A 15220-nucleotide genomic window follows, 5' to 3' on the forward strand; every position below is an offset into this window, starting at 1 on the left:
GTTTGCTCTCGCCAGGGAAAGAACATCCTTTCTTCAGCTGGAGGCACACTCACCTGACTATGCAGGTGAGGGAAGGGCATCTAGATGTATGCTCTTCATTCGTGTTCTTTTCAGCTTCACTCTTCACTCAAGCCTCCCATCATGCCTGGAGGTTTCATTTCCTGAGTTTTTCTGGGATTTGAGACATACTGGTCTCTTCTTATCCTCCTTTACTTAGGCACCCGGGCCTCACCTTCTCTGCTTGGCTGACAGTTATCACTCATCATGCTCTTTCCATTGTTCCAAAATTAGATTTTATTTTTATCCTTGTCCCTTTGATTCCAAATCCTTTTATTTCTTTACTGCAGTTTTACTGGGTCTTGGAGAAGCAGCAAAGAGAAACACGGGTTCAGTCGACTGTTTTTAAAACAAGAATCAACCTTAATTTTCAAATATAGTTTTTCTCAGGATTGTTGTGAAATTACTTAGTCAGATATAGTCCGTTCGTAAAGAATAAAATCACTCACGCTTATTTATGTAAAGGGAGATTTTATATGTACGCACACGGAAGTCTCACAGAACCCAAGCTCCAGAAAGCCTCAGACAGGCTGGAATGGGGAATTAAAAAGTCTTCAAGAATCAGGGTGGCTAATTGGCAGCATTCCTCTGTGGCCTTCCACCTATTTTTCTTACCTAAAATTTGTTCCCTTCTCTCTCTGTAAAAACCTTCTCTTTCTGATTACTCATCAGCATAGGTTCTGAATTAACCATATCAGGCCCCTGATGGTCTAACTCTAGGAACTTCTACTAATGCCAAAGTCTCAAAAGAGGTATTCTGATTGGCCCAGTTCTCAAGTCACATGTTTCCTCATATCCAATCAGCTGAGAGAAGGAAGTGGTAGGCTACAAACATAATGACAGCTAGGGCCTCTGGAAGGAGACATTTCTCCCAGACGAGGATCACTAAGACTTATCTACTACATGAAAATTATGTAAGTAATGGAAATGACAGTGTTCTGGTACATGATAGATATTAAATAACTTTTTTTCCAAATAGTTCCAAATTTATGGAATATCTTCTCTATCTCATCCTTTATAATTTCATTAAAACATTTTACTGTCAAATAAGCTTAAAAGGTATTATAATCTAGTATGAAAAGAAAACGAAAGCTAGTAATATTAGCCATGTGGCTCAGAGACGATACATATGGTGATGGAAACTCGAAGCGTGAAGAGTATGACTGTCTGCAGAGGGCCTCAATGAGGAGGTAGTTAAGGTGCAAGCTCTTAGGCCAGAATCTACAACTTTACCAGCACTCAGAGCAACACCTGAAACTTCTTAATGCGGCCAGAACAATGTTAAAGTGAAGAATCTAGAACCAAATCACTAATGGATCAAAAAATATAAATGAATTTGTCCATATGAGAAGAAGTTTTGTTAAAAAGTAGGTCTAAATCTCTAAATCTCAGGGGGGAAAATGAAATATAAAAGAGGAGGCAAAGTTCTATATAGAATTTAATTTCATTTTAGAGCTAATGTGGCTTTGCAATCATATTATTTTTCTTCAAGAATTGTTTTTTCAAGGATACTATATAATGGTATTACAATGACAGAAATGATGTAGTTTGAAATACTAAAGGTAATACAAAACTAGGGAATTAATTGCTGATTTAAAACAGTCCTACAGATTGAAATCCATTAATTTTTATAAAGGATAAAATCAAAAGTAATGCTATTTTGAAAACTTTGAGAAGAAAAAGTTAGACACAGATTGGTCTTTAAAAATTCTAAGCATGTACAAGGAAGATATATTTCTCTGGCTTGTAAAGGTTTGCGTTTTGTGAAGTTCACTGAACAGAGAAAATGACAAAGGGAAATCTCAGGTCTTGGTGTACATAGTTTATATGATAAAACATAAAAGAGGCTGTGAGCTTCCCTTAAAAAATAAAACTAAACATCACCACCGACAAAACCCTCTTGCTCTGTACTCATTCAACACCTGTTCAATGTCTTTTTCTTCCTGGTTTAGTACATCATGTTCCACGAATCACATTTACCCTTTGACAAGCTGGCCTGGAGGTACAGGCTTGGGAGAGATGCAGAGGAACTGGTCCTATAGGGTCAGAGGAGAGATGTCTGCTAGCCAGTGACCACTTCTTTCAGGAAACCACAAGAAGCACACCCCTGCTCTTTGGTTGACTGTCAGCCCGAGTGGAGATGCCAGAGGAAACACATGTACAGTCACCACTTCTAGATCTAAAGCTGCCTGAGAGAGACTCTTTAACTGAAGGCTCACGTAAATATCCCAAAACCATATGTGCCTTTGCTTGGCAATCGTACTTCCTACAGAGTCCCAATTCCACGGCCTCTTTGTATTTTATCAATTCTTCTACCTCAAGCTTGAGCTAGATGAGCAGAATATTTCTTAGCTCGGGGTTCTCCTGACTCCTCAAGGGAAAAAGTCTGAACTCCCATTGAGGGGCTGGAGTAGGAAGGAATGGTGTGTTACTCAATTTCAGCTTAGTTTCTCTCTTCTAGGAGGCTGAAACTAATTTTTTTCTCTTAAAGTGCCTAAAGGTAATCACAGCCACCACCAAGAGAATTCATTTCCACCCACTAACCAACCAGGCTACTCTATGTCACAGAGCCAGACCTACAACCCAGACTGTACTTCTCTGATTGTGGTTCATTTCGATATCAAATTCTCCTAGTGCTTTAATTTTTTAAAATTTATTTTAAAAGTTACCACTCTTTAGGAACGTGTCTATTATATAAGAGGAGAAATACCCAAGCTACTCTACAAACACATAACCCACAAAAGTTCTTTGAAGGTCAGCTTTGCTAGGCTAGACATGTTAGAATGGAAAGCAAGATGATACCAAAACTTCTAGGTAACTGTGGAAGGTAAACTCTTAAGGTTTCCCCTGTCTAAGAAAATAGAGTCAGACATTTGTCAAAGGTGGTAAGACAGATTTTACTCAGGCTACTGCCGTAGGGGAAAGAGACTCCAGTATAAACTGAGTTCAACTCCACTGAAGCAAAAAGCAGGAAGCCTTTTAAATACTTGGTGTGATAAAAATAAATAAATAAATAAAAGGACTGAAGGATGTTGTGAGGGGAAGTTGGTCAGTGTAATCAGGCCTATCTGTATCTACTAACTGATGGCTTATTGAAGTTAGGCTCCTACCATCCCATGGAGACTGGGAGACAAGGACCCTTTCTTGATGATTACATTTCAAAGAGATGGCTCCCAGTTCCTTGAGAAAGACATTCCTGGGTTGTAAAAAATAGATGTCTCAAAGCAACAGAGAAAAGATTTACAATTGCAAGTTTTCTAAAGTACACACTTTACAAAATGGGAGATCAGAAGCCTGTAGTCAGATTTTAGCTAGAAGAAATAATAATTTCTTCTGGCAGCCCTCAGCTTTCTCAGGCAGCCATTTTAATGGGGCTGAGTTGGCATCCTAGGGACGCAGCCTTGAGATGATAGAAGCCACGCTAGAGTTTGTTCAAATGTCTCAGTGTGGGTGGTGGATATAATCATTTGTGCAGAGAATTTTGCAGTTCTTACCCCCATGATTCCTACCTCTTGATATTCATGCCTTTGTGTAATCCCCTCCCTTTGAGTGCAGGTGAGACCTGTGACTTGCTTCTAATCAACTGATTTCAACAAAGATGATGGAATGAACATCACTACATTTATGTAATCACGTTACATAAGATGGTAACATCCACCTTGTGAAGAGACTCTCTGCTCACTTGTTGATTTTGATGAAAAGAGACTCAAGTTGCAAGGAACCGAGGATGGCCTGCAGCCACCAGCCAGTGAGAAAATGGGGCCCTCAGTCCTACAATCGCAAAGAAATGAATTCTGCCTACAACCTGACTGGAATGAACCCTGTCACAGTCAAACATTCCAATGAGACCCATCCCGGATAACACTTTGATTGAAGCCTTGCAGAAAATGAAGCAAAGTATACCCTGACTCCTGACCCACAGAAACTGTGAGATAATAAATGTGTCTTGTTTTAAGCTAAATTTGTGGTAATTTCTTACACAGCAATAGATAGCTAATACAGTCAGTGCTTCTAAAAACATGGTTAGTTGAATATTATTCTCATATCAGGCTCCACAGAAGAAAAAAAAAGGTTTCACAGCCAAATCAGTTTGAGGAATGCTGCATTCTATATCCTCCACCCCCACAGAGAGTCACAGTGTATTCTGAGAAATTCAGTGAAGAAGCTTTGTCACATCAGAGTCACCTAAATTTTTTTCCATTATGGAGCCAAGCCACATTTTGATTTTTTAACTTCTAGTAATGTCTTAGAAATCTAGTTTTCAAATTATGGCACCACAAATTAGTGGCCACAAAGAGCAATAGCCTTCAACAGGTACTTGCATGTGGTCATTTTAGGGGAATCAATTTCCAGATCCTTACTTGTTTGTATTCTTTTTCCCAAACAAACTTGCCAGAGAATACTCCAGGGGAGGAGTCTTCAAGTTTTCCTTTCCCATTTTACAAAAGAAAGGTGTCCCTCCCATCCGTCTCCAGTAAATCTCTAGATGACAAACAAAAGGACAATTTGAAACGTTGGTGTCCACGTTGAGAAAGTGAGTGACCATAAGAGTGGGTATCAAATCCTTTCACAAACCAGGTTTTCCTTTCTTTACTTTCACATTGAAGGGGAGCTTATGGGAAGGAAGAAATTGATGTATCCGCCTTTGGAAAATACAATCTGCCACAAATGGGCAAATAAATTCATAAATAAAAGTCTCCTCATGGGTAATTAAAGCAAAATGAAGTATGTCCCAGGATAGGGCTAGGACATCCCCTGGGACAAAGTAAACCCACAGCTCTGAGCTGCTGTTGCTGAAGCCTGCCTAATTGTAGTAGCTAATCGGGACGAAAGAAAAAGGTTTAAAAAGCCTCAGTGTTGAGCCAGCCCTGATGGCCAAGTGGTTAAAATACGGCACCCTCTGCTTTGGCGGCCCAGGTTTGGTTCCCAGGTGCAGAACCACACCATTCATCTGTCAGTAGCCATGCTGTGGTGGCAGCTCATATAGAAGAACTAGAAGTACCTACAACTAGAATATACAACTATGTATTGGGGCTTTGGGGAGGAAAAATATAAAAAGAAGAAAAGAGAGGAAGATGACAACAGATGTCAGCTCAGGGCAAATCTTTCCAAGAAAAAAATTTTAAAAGATATTTACAGATGTGTATAAATACACCACTCTTCTCATGAAACTTTTTTTTAAAAAAAAAAAAGCCCTGGTGTTCACACATAGAGTTCATTCTTACTGCAGGGCAGGGAGGGAGCGGATGATGAGGAAACCCTGTTCTATGCCCAATATGTTCACTCTGAATCCTCACAACCACTTGAAAGGTAAGGAGAATTATTACCCATAGTTTTTAGATGTAGGAAACTACACTTTAGTGAACTGCAAAACTAGGACTTGAACCCAGATTTGGGGCTCCAAGTCCAGTGCGCTTTTAATACCACACCATCAAGTGGGCCTTTCCCACTACAGTGGGAAGGCAGCTAACCAGCCCTTTTGCTTTCTCCCTTTAAGGCAACACTTTAGTTTCTTTCTTTTTTTTTCTTTTTTTTTGAGGAAGATTAGCTCTGAGCTAACTGCTGCCAATCCTCTTCTTTTTGCTGAGGAAGACCGGCCCTGAGCTAACATCCATGCCCATCTTCCTCTGCTTTATATGAGGGACGCCTGCCACAGCATGGTGTGCCAAGCAGTGCCATGTCCGCACCCAGGATCCGAACTGACAAACCCCAGGCCTGCCAAAGCTGAAGGTGAGAACTTAACCTCTGCACCACTGGGCAGCCCCAACACTTTGGTTTCTTTTATGGAGATTTCACTTCTGTAAAGGGATCTGGAGAACATTGGGTTCCCAAGGTGATTCAGACGTAACTCAAATCCCTAAGATGTACGCCTGTTAAAGTTGTGTTCTAAACCTCTAAGCATAACGGCAGGCCATTTTTTAGCTCATGAGATGTCTATAGAAAGACTGAGAAGATTCTGATGATCAGAAAGTACTTTTGTAATAAATAATGATATAGAAACTGAAAATAGAATATAACTTAAATAGTGAACATCATTATAGGAACTGGGACACACCATTTTGACCTTACAATGATTTTGCTTATCCATTCATAAAATGTATTCAATAGTTACATAGCAGATGAACAGGTTAAGTAAGATACCCACGTGCTTCATTGTCTCTGAATAAAATGTACCAGGAAAAAACAATGACAAGAGAAATTGCAATTTTCCAAGGAGTTTCTTCTATAAGATTAAATACAGATGCATGTATAATCTATATATATAAATTTCTTTCTTTTTATCTGATCTGTTCCCTATGGAAGTAGAAATGGCTCATAAAACGTATACAATAAAATGGAAGAAAATAAACATAAATAAGTAAAATCAGGAACAGGTAAAATATAAATTAGGAATTAAGATCAACACTGGAGAAAGGCAGAATGCAAGGTGGTAGGTTCCACTGAGTTATTAAAGTCAAGTCACAAATTTGGCTCCGAGCTTCCTGGAGGCAAAGCAGCTAGAAATTAATGGATAGCCTAACAGGTTTTGATATGTTATCGGTAGGAAAAATGTATTTTCCATTAGCCGTCTAATTCTTTAATGCTTCACACTAAATATTCTTTGCAGATAAAGTTTAAATCTGGAAATTTTTGTGGAAAATAAAGATTTTGCTAATTAGAAGGAAATGCTTAAAGAAGTGTGTGTATAAAAGTGTTTCTCATTATGAAAACCAATGGTTTCAAAAAACATATTATGATAAGAAAGAGAGTCTCAAAGTGTTCCCAGGTTAATCACGGAAATGTAACCAAGGGCCTGCTGCTTTGAAGGCTTAATCCAAGATGCTTATCCAACCTCTTTGTTGAACAAAACTTGCAAATAAGGACTTCTCAGAAGACGCACAGCGTTTTCTGTGGGAGCTTGAAATGTCAGCAGAACAGGCTTTCTGATGCTGTTATGCAGGCATAACATCCTAACAGTTGGGGTAGGGGTGGAAGAAGAAGATAGTAAAATTGTTTCGCTGGCTGATTTTTATGCTATCCTACATACCAGCTTTCCTGGTGATGATGATAGGCAAAAGATAAAGAGAAAGCAAAACAAATAAATCAACCAAAAAAGAAAACAAAGCTTGACAAGAGAAGGACAAATCCTCAGTTCTCAATAATTTCTAGTATTAAAGGATACATTTCAAAAGAGAGTAAAATTATGACTCTCATGCAGATAAAAAAGCACATGTTAAAGATCTTTTTAACTCACTGGTACGAAAGGAACCAGGCAGATGTTACAACTGGTTCAAAGGAGAATCTGAGGAACAGATACATTTACGCATCAGAAATATTGAAATGAATTTTTAAATGGACGCATAAGTGGCTTTTCCAGGAAGAAAAGTGCTGTTCCTTCACCAGACAGAATTCGTCTGCATGTCTGTAGACATGTATGGTTGGCTTTGCCATCAACTGTAAAATAGCTCAAAGGCAATGAAAGGCTAGAATCAGATGAGCCCAGAGTAGTTTTCCATTGGAGACACTGTAATCTTATTTGCTTGTTCTCAATTTCCTTACGCTGGTAAATGAATATGACCTCCATATTGGACACCCCACTGGCACTAGCAGCCCATCTCTGGGGCATTTTGAAGCACAAGATGCTCTTTGTTTTACTTCCTCGGATTCATAAACGGAACAGTGGTCTTCAATCTTACTTGAAGCAAACAAAATAGAGAGTCCTGAGCAGATTCCTACTGTTCTGTGGACCCTCAAGATTGGCCCTAATAACAGACCTTTTGGTGGTTGCCTTTAACCTAAGACTAAAGCACTTGACAAAATGGATAAGATTAGTGAATATGTGCAGATCTCAACACCAACAAATCTGTCCTGCGAGAACAGTTACTTAATGCTGCAATTTCAAAACCAAACTTTAATTTTAAATACTCAACAAATAAATAAAATTTCTCAGAATTCTCTTTTCCTAGGTCTTTCCACCAGTGGCAGAAACACTACTTGCTCACCAGATTCATCTCCTCCTCCTCCAGTGCGCACAGCTAGACTATGTTCCCAGCTTCCCTTGCAGTTAGGGATAACCATGTGGCTGCATTCTGGCCAAAGCAACGTGTGTAGAAGTGATTGCCCCATTTCCAGGCCCATGCCTCCTCCCCACCCCCTGCCCCACCAACTGGATGCAGAGCACTCTGAGATACATAGGAGGATGGAGACCTATTCTGAAAGGAGCCTAGGTACCTGAACGACCACGAGCTTGCGGACTTTGTGCGAATGAGAAATAAACATATATGGTATTAAGTCTTTGAGTTTTATTATTTATATGCAAGAGGAGCTGGTATTACCTTAACAAATACACATCTCAAATTTCTTTTGAATTTAAATTTTTAAAAATAGCCAATAGGGTCTGGCCCCGTGGCATAGTGGTTAAGTTCGTGCGCTCCACTTCAGCGACCTGGGGTTCACTGGTTTGGATACTAGGCACAGACCTAGACACTACTCATCAAGCCATGCTGTGGCGGCATCCCACATACCAAATGGAGGAGGTGGGCACAGATGTTAGCTCAGGGCCAACCTTCCTCACCAAAAGAAAAAAAATAGTATATTCACCTTGTTTAACAATCAAAACAACATAAAAGGTGCACATTGATAATCTCACTCCCACCTTATTTCTATACACGCTGCTCCACACACCCCTCTCCTCTCCCCTATAGTAAACTACTTTAATAATTTCTTGAATATCTTTCCAGTGTTTCTGTATACGTACAATGCAAAAGTATGTACAAATAATATATGTGAGTATATTCTTTTCTTCCCTTCCTAACCCAAAAATAGTATACTATTTAAACTGTTCTATATCTTGCTTCTTTCACATAACAAAATATCCTGATGATCTTCCCATTGTACTACATAAGAGCCTTCTCACTCTTTATAGTTGCATAGAATTCCACTGAGTAGACTACTAGAGATTAACCAGTCATCTGTTGATGGACACTTGTCAACACATCTTCCGGAAGGTAGACAATATAATTGGAATACATCAGGGCCAGTTTGGGATTTGAGTCCAGTCTTAGTTGACTGCAGACCACAAGCCCTGCGATACTTTTTTCAGAAAGACAGGCACCTAGAAGAATTTTTTCTTTTGTTCACCAAAAACAAAAATGTAACACACATACGGAGAGTCAGATAACCAAAATAAAGTGAGGATGAAGTTGAGCAGAATTGCTGTCATCAGACTAGGGGCCAGGAGAAAGGCGTGGCAGCCTCATTCAGCTGTCTGCCTCATGTTATCTCTGTCAACAGAGCATTAGCGCTGCATTTGTTTCCAAGGGCCTCCCTAGCCTACTCCTTATGAAACGCCATTTTTGAGGCCATTGTTAATCTACATGTCAGAGCCAATTTTTTTAGCTTCTAGCCTTCCTTGCTGAAAGAACATAAAGAATACCATTTTTTTTCCAGTTTAAAAGTCGGTTAAAAATTTAAAATGTTGGCCTCCAATCTCACTTCTCTCTCTGCCTCTTGCACATTTTCTCTTGGATGTCTAAAACCAGACTCTGCATGCTCACCTTCCTATTCCTCCCAGACTCAAAGTCAAGGCGGCATCATTGAGTGTCCTATACCCAAAAGGCGGAAGCCAAGTCTAAGTGTTTCTTTGTTCACATTCCCTCACACTAGGCAATGTGGAGGAGGCATGATGTGAACATAAATCTGTGTGATTCCAAATGCCAAGCTCTGAATGCTCTTCTATGCTGTATAAATAAATTATCGAGGAGGGGTCAGTGTATAGACACTGGTCCCACACCAGTGTTCCCATCACCCTCATTAATAATAAAGCACACTGAGAATACACTAAGGCATCAATCCTGGAAAAGGTTAGGAATTGAGCATTCTAGTCAAATGGTAGATCTTTTGATATGGAGAGATTCCTAGAGATTAACTTGTCCAACAGGTTCCTTTCTCAGATGAAGGAAGAGCATCAAAGGGAATGTGCTGTGCTCAAGACTCCACGCAGAACGAGTGACACACATTTGGTCTTCTTATGTCCATTGCTTTTTTCTTTACATTTCATGCCTCACTTTCAAAACTTTGCATAATTAGCCATGCTTTTAACTACTCTCAATTTAGCAAATATATTAATGGGCTGTTTTTGACCTGCCTCAGCAGTCCCTGGTTTAAGTAAGGCTGAAAGAAATCATGAAAAATTGTTGACCTTTGCAGCTGTGAGTACTGAAGTTTCCTGTGCTGTTTTGAATGCAATGATGAGCTTCTTTGGGGGGGGGGGGGGCCGGGAGTGGCTCGAAGGGAAGAACAGCTGCCTGAGCTGAGATCTGGAGGATGACTGCAGAAATGCTGGCATGCTATTCCTCTTTCTAACACTTTTCTGAGCATCTGGAATGTTACTGATTCCAAATCTCCTGCGTCAGTTTTGCAGGGCACGTGAGTGCGTCCCCAAGGGAGCAAACAAGATAAAGGCATCCATTTTCTGTTAGCATTTGGTGCTCAGTCAGGTTTTTCCACCTCAGTATAAATTTCATATCCTACCCACAGGGTTGACCTATGCAGACTTAATTTATGATCTGTCCGAAAGCTTATTTAGTTGGTATCATCTCAAATCGTGACTTTAAAACAAGGCAGGGCCAGTGTAAAAGTTGTTTGGCTGCTCCGTCCTTGGAAGCTGGGGCAGGTCCAGGTTAGTCCTCCACTTTGTAGGTTCAGGCTCAGTTTCATCTATCAGCCTGGGGACCAACGGACATAAAGCATAATTGATTCACGATAAGCAAAGGTGATGACACTGGTGTTGTCTGTCCAAGGAAACACCCTCCCTCCATTCCCCAAACGTTGGAACAGTATTCTCCATCTCTGACCACGTGATCCCAAACTGGACCAATCATTGAGTTTCATCCCTTTGGCATTCCTGACAAATGAACATATAATCCAAATCTGCACAATAGGAAGCATCCTTTAGGATTTACTCTGCTGGAACTAGCAAAATAATTTCTTTCTTCCTCCTTGCTTTTGAGCTATAAAGATATGACCTTAGAGCTGCCAGTGTCTTCCCAGATGTAGACATTCCCAAACGATGAGGAGAGCAGAACATGGAGTTCCAAGTTCCATACCCTGAAGGCCGTGAGGCAACCTTGGTGAAGTTCCTTCTTGTGAGCCAAACAAATAATTTTCCAGGAAACCCCTTTTGTTTAACTTGTGTTGGATGTCTGTAAAATAAAGAGTCCTGACTACACACCAGACTCCCAAGAGTTTGTTTTGTACACTAGGTTGTCAACTCAAAAATTTGTGCTAAGAAATGTAACTGCCAAGTGGATTGGAATATCACTATAGGCTGGTTAGCTCATTCTCTTCCCTAGAGGACAGCCTATGTGGGAAACCAAATTACAATGAAAAGGTTGCTTTGCAAGTGCCATGTAAGGATAAAAGGAGCAGGACGATCTCAAGGGGCACTTTCTACAACCCGTGGCACTTTAGGTACATAATGCCTGTTAAGTAGGGCAGAACAATTCTTCTAGCTAAACAAGGCACCACTCCCTTGCATAATTACTAGAAGCACATTGATAAATTCTTTTTTCCAACTTTTCGCTTTAAAATTTCTTATTAGGGGCCAGCCCAGTGGCAAAACAGTTAAGTGCGCACGTTCCGCTTCTTGGCGGCCCGGGGTTTGCTGGTTCGGATACTGGGTGTGGACATGGCATCGCTTGGCAAAAGCCATGCTGTGGTAGGCATCCCACATATAAAGTAGAGGAAGATGGGCACAGATGTTAACTCAGGGCCAGCCTTCCTCAGGAAAAAAAAAAGAGGAGGATTGGCAGTAGTTAGCTCAGGGCTAATCTTCCTCAAAAATAAAAAAAATTTCTTATTAAATCACCACACAACTCTGATCTCTTCATCAGGTATCAGGGAGTTTTATAACCCTGTGACTTTGCTCATCGCCCTCATCACCATTCCTCCCCTCCACCAAACCCCTCACTGCCACTCACCTCCCTTCTCTTCTCTGATTGTAGAAATCCTCCTAATCTTCTAGGACTTGACAGTACACATTTAGTCCCCTGCGAGGCATTCCCATTTTTCCCAAATCAGAGTTTAATCCTACCATATCCTGCGTTTCCCCCTAGGAGCAGATCAAACTCATTTTTCAGTGTCACAAGCTGTATGTGTGGTGTGTCTCTTTCTAGATTGTGAGTTCTTTGAGGACAGGGATTCAATCTTACCCATTCTTTTTGATCCCCAGTGTCTAACATAATCCATTACAAATAGCAGATTCATAAAATATATGTTGAATGTTAGATATATAGTCATCATTTGGTATCTGAGGTGGATTGGTTCCGGGGCCCTCAATACCAAAATCCATGGATGCTCAAGTCAATTATATAAAATGACATAGTATTTGCATGTAACTTCGGCACACCCTCCTATATACTTTAAATAATCTCTAGATGACTTATAATACCTAATACAATGTAATGCTATGTAAATAGTTTTTATCCTGTAGTGTTTAGGGAACAATGACAAGAAAAAAAAGCCTGTACCTATTCAGTACAGATGCAACCATCATAGGACTTTCAATTTGCTGTTGGTTGAGTCTGTGGACACCGAATTCATGGAAGCAGAACTCGCAGATTTGGAGGGCCAAATGAATGAGCATGAATTACGGTAGGGTATTTTTATTGTTTTTTTTTTTGTTTAAATTTACAGGGTGTTGTATTGCTCAGGACTTTTTAGGTAACATTTGACAGAAAATCAACCTAAATTAAGAGTTTAGGGTGAGGACCTCAGAAACAGGCTTGAATAACCAAATGACAGGAAAGGCAAGAACACAGCTGAGGCTTGAGGACAATTGGCCTCAGGGTCACAGGTATCCCACGACTTTCTGTCTTTTGTCTCTGCATCTCTCCCCATGTACCACTGCAGGCCAGCTTCTTCCTCACACTGGGGAATGTGGGTGTTGACAGCCTTTGAGTTTCACATCTCATAATGTTAGCTGCCAACAAGGAACTGAAATTTCCCAGCTTGAGACGGAACATTCCTAAAGAATTATATGGGATTATGTGATCGATGGTGCCATTGGCCCCAATTCTTCACTCCTTCTGAATCTTTATCCTTTGTCTTTGGCTGTGAAATTCCCCTCACAAAAGACAGACTACATTTCCCACTTCCTGACTATGTCTGGATGAGGTGAAGATAGCAGTGTACTGATTCTGAGCCCAGGCCTCAGGAAGCTTCTTTAGTTTCCATCTGTGCTCTTGCTCTTTGGCTATTCCATAAGAAGAACATGCCCAGGCCAGCCCTCATGTCCCCAGAGACACTTGGAGCACAGCCACCTAGCCTGGTCCAGGCTGCATTTGTTGACCCAGCTACATGAGCAAGCTCAGCCAAAACCACCAGAGCCACCCAAATGAGCCCAGCCTTGGTGAGCCAGCACTCATGTGACCCCAAGCACTCATGTGACCCCTAGATCCAGGAGAATACATGATTGTTGTTCTAAGCTGCTGAGTTGTTAACCCAGCATTTTTGTGGTGATAGCTGATTGATACAAACGGTCTCAGCTTTGCAGTTTTCTAGATTTGTGACCCTGGCCAAGATGCCTAGCCATCTCGATTTTACTCTTCACCTCCAGAAAATGGAAGTAACAGCAGTACCTATGTCATAAAATTATTGTGAGCATGAGATGCATTAAAATGTAAAATGTCTGACACATAAAAAACACTAATATATTTTTTTACTATTATTACTGTATCACAGGCCCACCCACAAACAATTGTAGCCAGGGAGGTGGGAAGGGTCCTAGGGACTGGCCTGGCATGGGCAGGTGTCCATCTCTGGGCCAATTAACTGTGGACAGAGGAGTCAAGGGTCTGTAAGAAGAAAGCAGCTCCCGTTTAAGGGGAGGGTTGGATGTGGTAGAAGAAGCCTTCCTCAGATGATGTGGATGCTGACTCCATGTTAAGATGGGAGGAAGGTTGGGCAGACAAAGCAAGAAGAAGGTACTTAGTTATTTCCCAAATCATACGTTCATTGGTAAACTCTGAATCACAAGAGATGGTTTCAGGGACCTAGCACCGAGCAAGCAGCATGATTTACTATTTAATCTTTGATCTATTTACTAGGCATTTAATTTTAGGGATTACTAGCTTAGCTTTACTTAAATTCTTTGAATATTGGAGAATGAAAACAGTAATTCCTATCTCCAGCTTGGTTTTAGGAATTAAATGAGCTAATGTATGCAAAACAAGTGGTCTAGTACATGACGTATAGCAGGGACTCAAGTGATATCTGTTGTTGTTGTTGCTGTTATTCTTGGCTCCTTCCATGACGTGCTCTTCCTCATGAGCTTCCACCACAGGAGGGGAGCCTTCCTGACTTGGCCTCGTCTGTTTCCGAGGTTCTGTCCAACGTCTGCAGCCTAAAGCACATTGTATTAAGATCGTGCTTGTGAAGTCTGAACATGAGCAGGTGCATCCATTCTAGTGCCGTTAATGCTGAACATGTCCATGTCCCTAGTTTGTTAAAGGTGACAGGCTCAGAAGAAACCTTGTGATATCTGATCTGGAAATTCTTTTTAGCATAGAATCTGAATTGCAAAGCTGTTATTAAAACCTGCAAATGATCAGCAATGGTAAATGTGTGATATTAACTGCCTCTAACCCTCTTTGTCTCATCTTGGCTGACACTCCTGACTGACGCCAGGAACTGGTGAGCAGCTCGCTGTGCTAGGCTGTAATTAGTGTGTGCCTGGAAATGCAGGTTATTCACAAACAGACCTTTGCAGGGAATTGCTCATTATTCCAGTGATTTCAGGAAGTAAAGAAAGACTCCAATTAATTTCCAAGCCCAAGAAAGAAAGAAGAGCAACAAGCAGTTTTCCTCTGGAGACAAGAAGGGGAGAAGCTGCTCAGACGCATGTTGCCTGCGCAAGATCACAATCTGATGGAGTGCCTTTGTCCCACCAGCACACACACACAGGTGAAGGTGTGCCTCAGTGTGTCGACCTTTCCGAGCACGAAAAGCAATTGCCCTTTGTCACGCCACAGGGTGACATCGGGAGATGTGCTGGGGAGGAGAGCAGAAGTTTGCAGTACTAGAATGAAAGGATTTACCCTGAGGAGGAAATGAACAAAGAAAACGTATCGTGTCTCTATGTGGAGTTAAACTGCCAGTCATAATTGTAGATACTTATATTTTC

General features: G+C 40.9%; 1 protein-coding gene across 1 annotated transcript in view; it reads left to right on the forward strand.

Annotated features, from left to right (window-relative positions):
* The window catches only part of PHF14 (PHD finger protein 14), a 200801-nt gene extending 196786 nt beyond the window's left edge, over positions 1-4015 (forward strand). The window contains exon 18 of the mRNA XM_070509165.1: positions 3613-4015. Within this exon, the coding sequence (XP_070365266.1) occupies positions 3613-3636 (24 nt within the window). The 3' untranslated portion in view covers positions 3637-4015. The remainder of the gene's footprint in view (positions 1-3612) is intronic.
* Positions 4016-15220: the final 11205 nt, after the last annotated feature.

Source organism: Equus asinus, chromosome 1 (genome assembly GCF_041296235.1).
Source record: "Equus asinus isolate D_3611 breed Donkey chromosome 1, EquAss-T2T_v2, whole genome shotgun sequence".
NCBI lineage: Eukaryota > Metazoa > Chordata > Mammalia > Perissodactyla > Equidae > Equus > Equus asinus.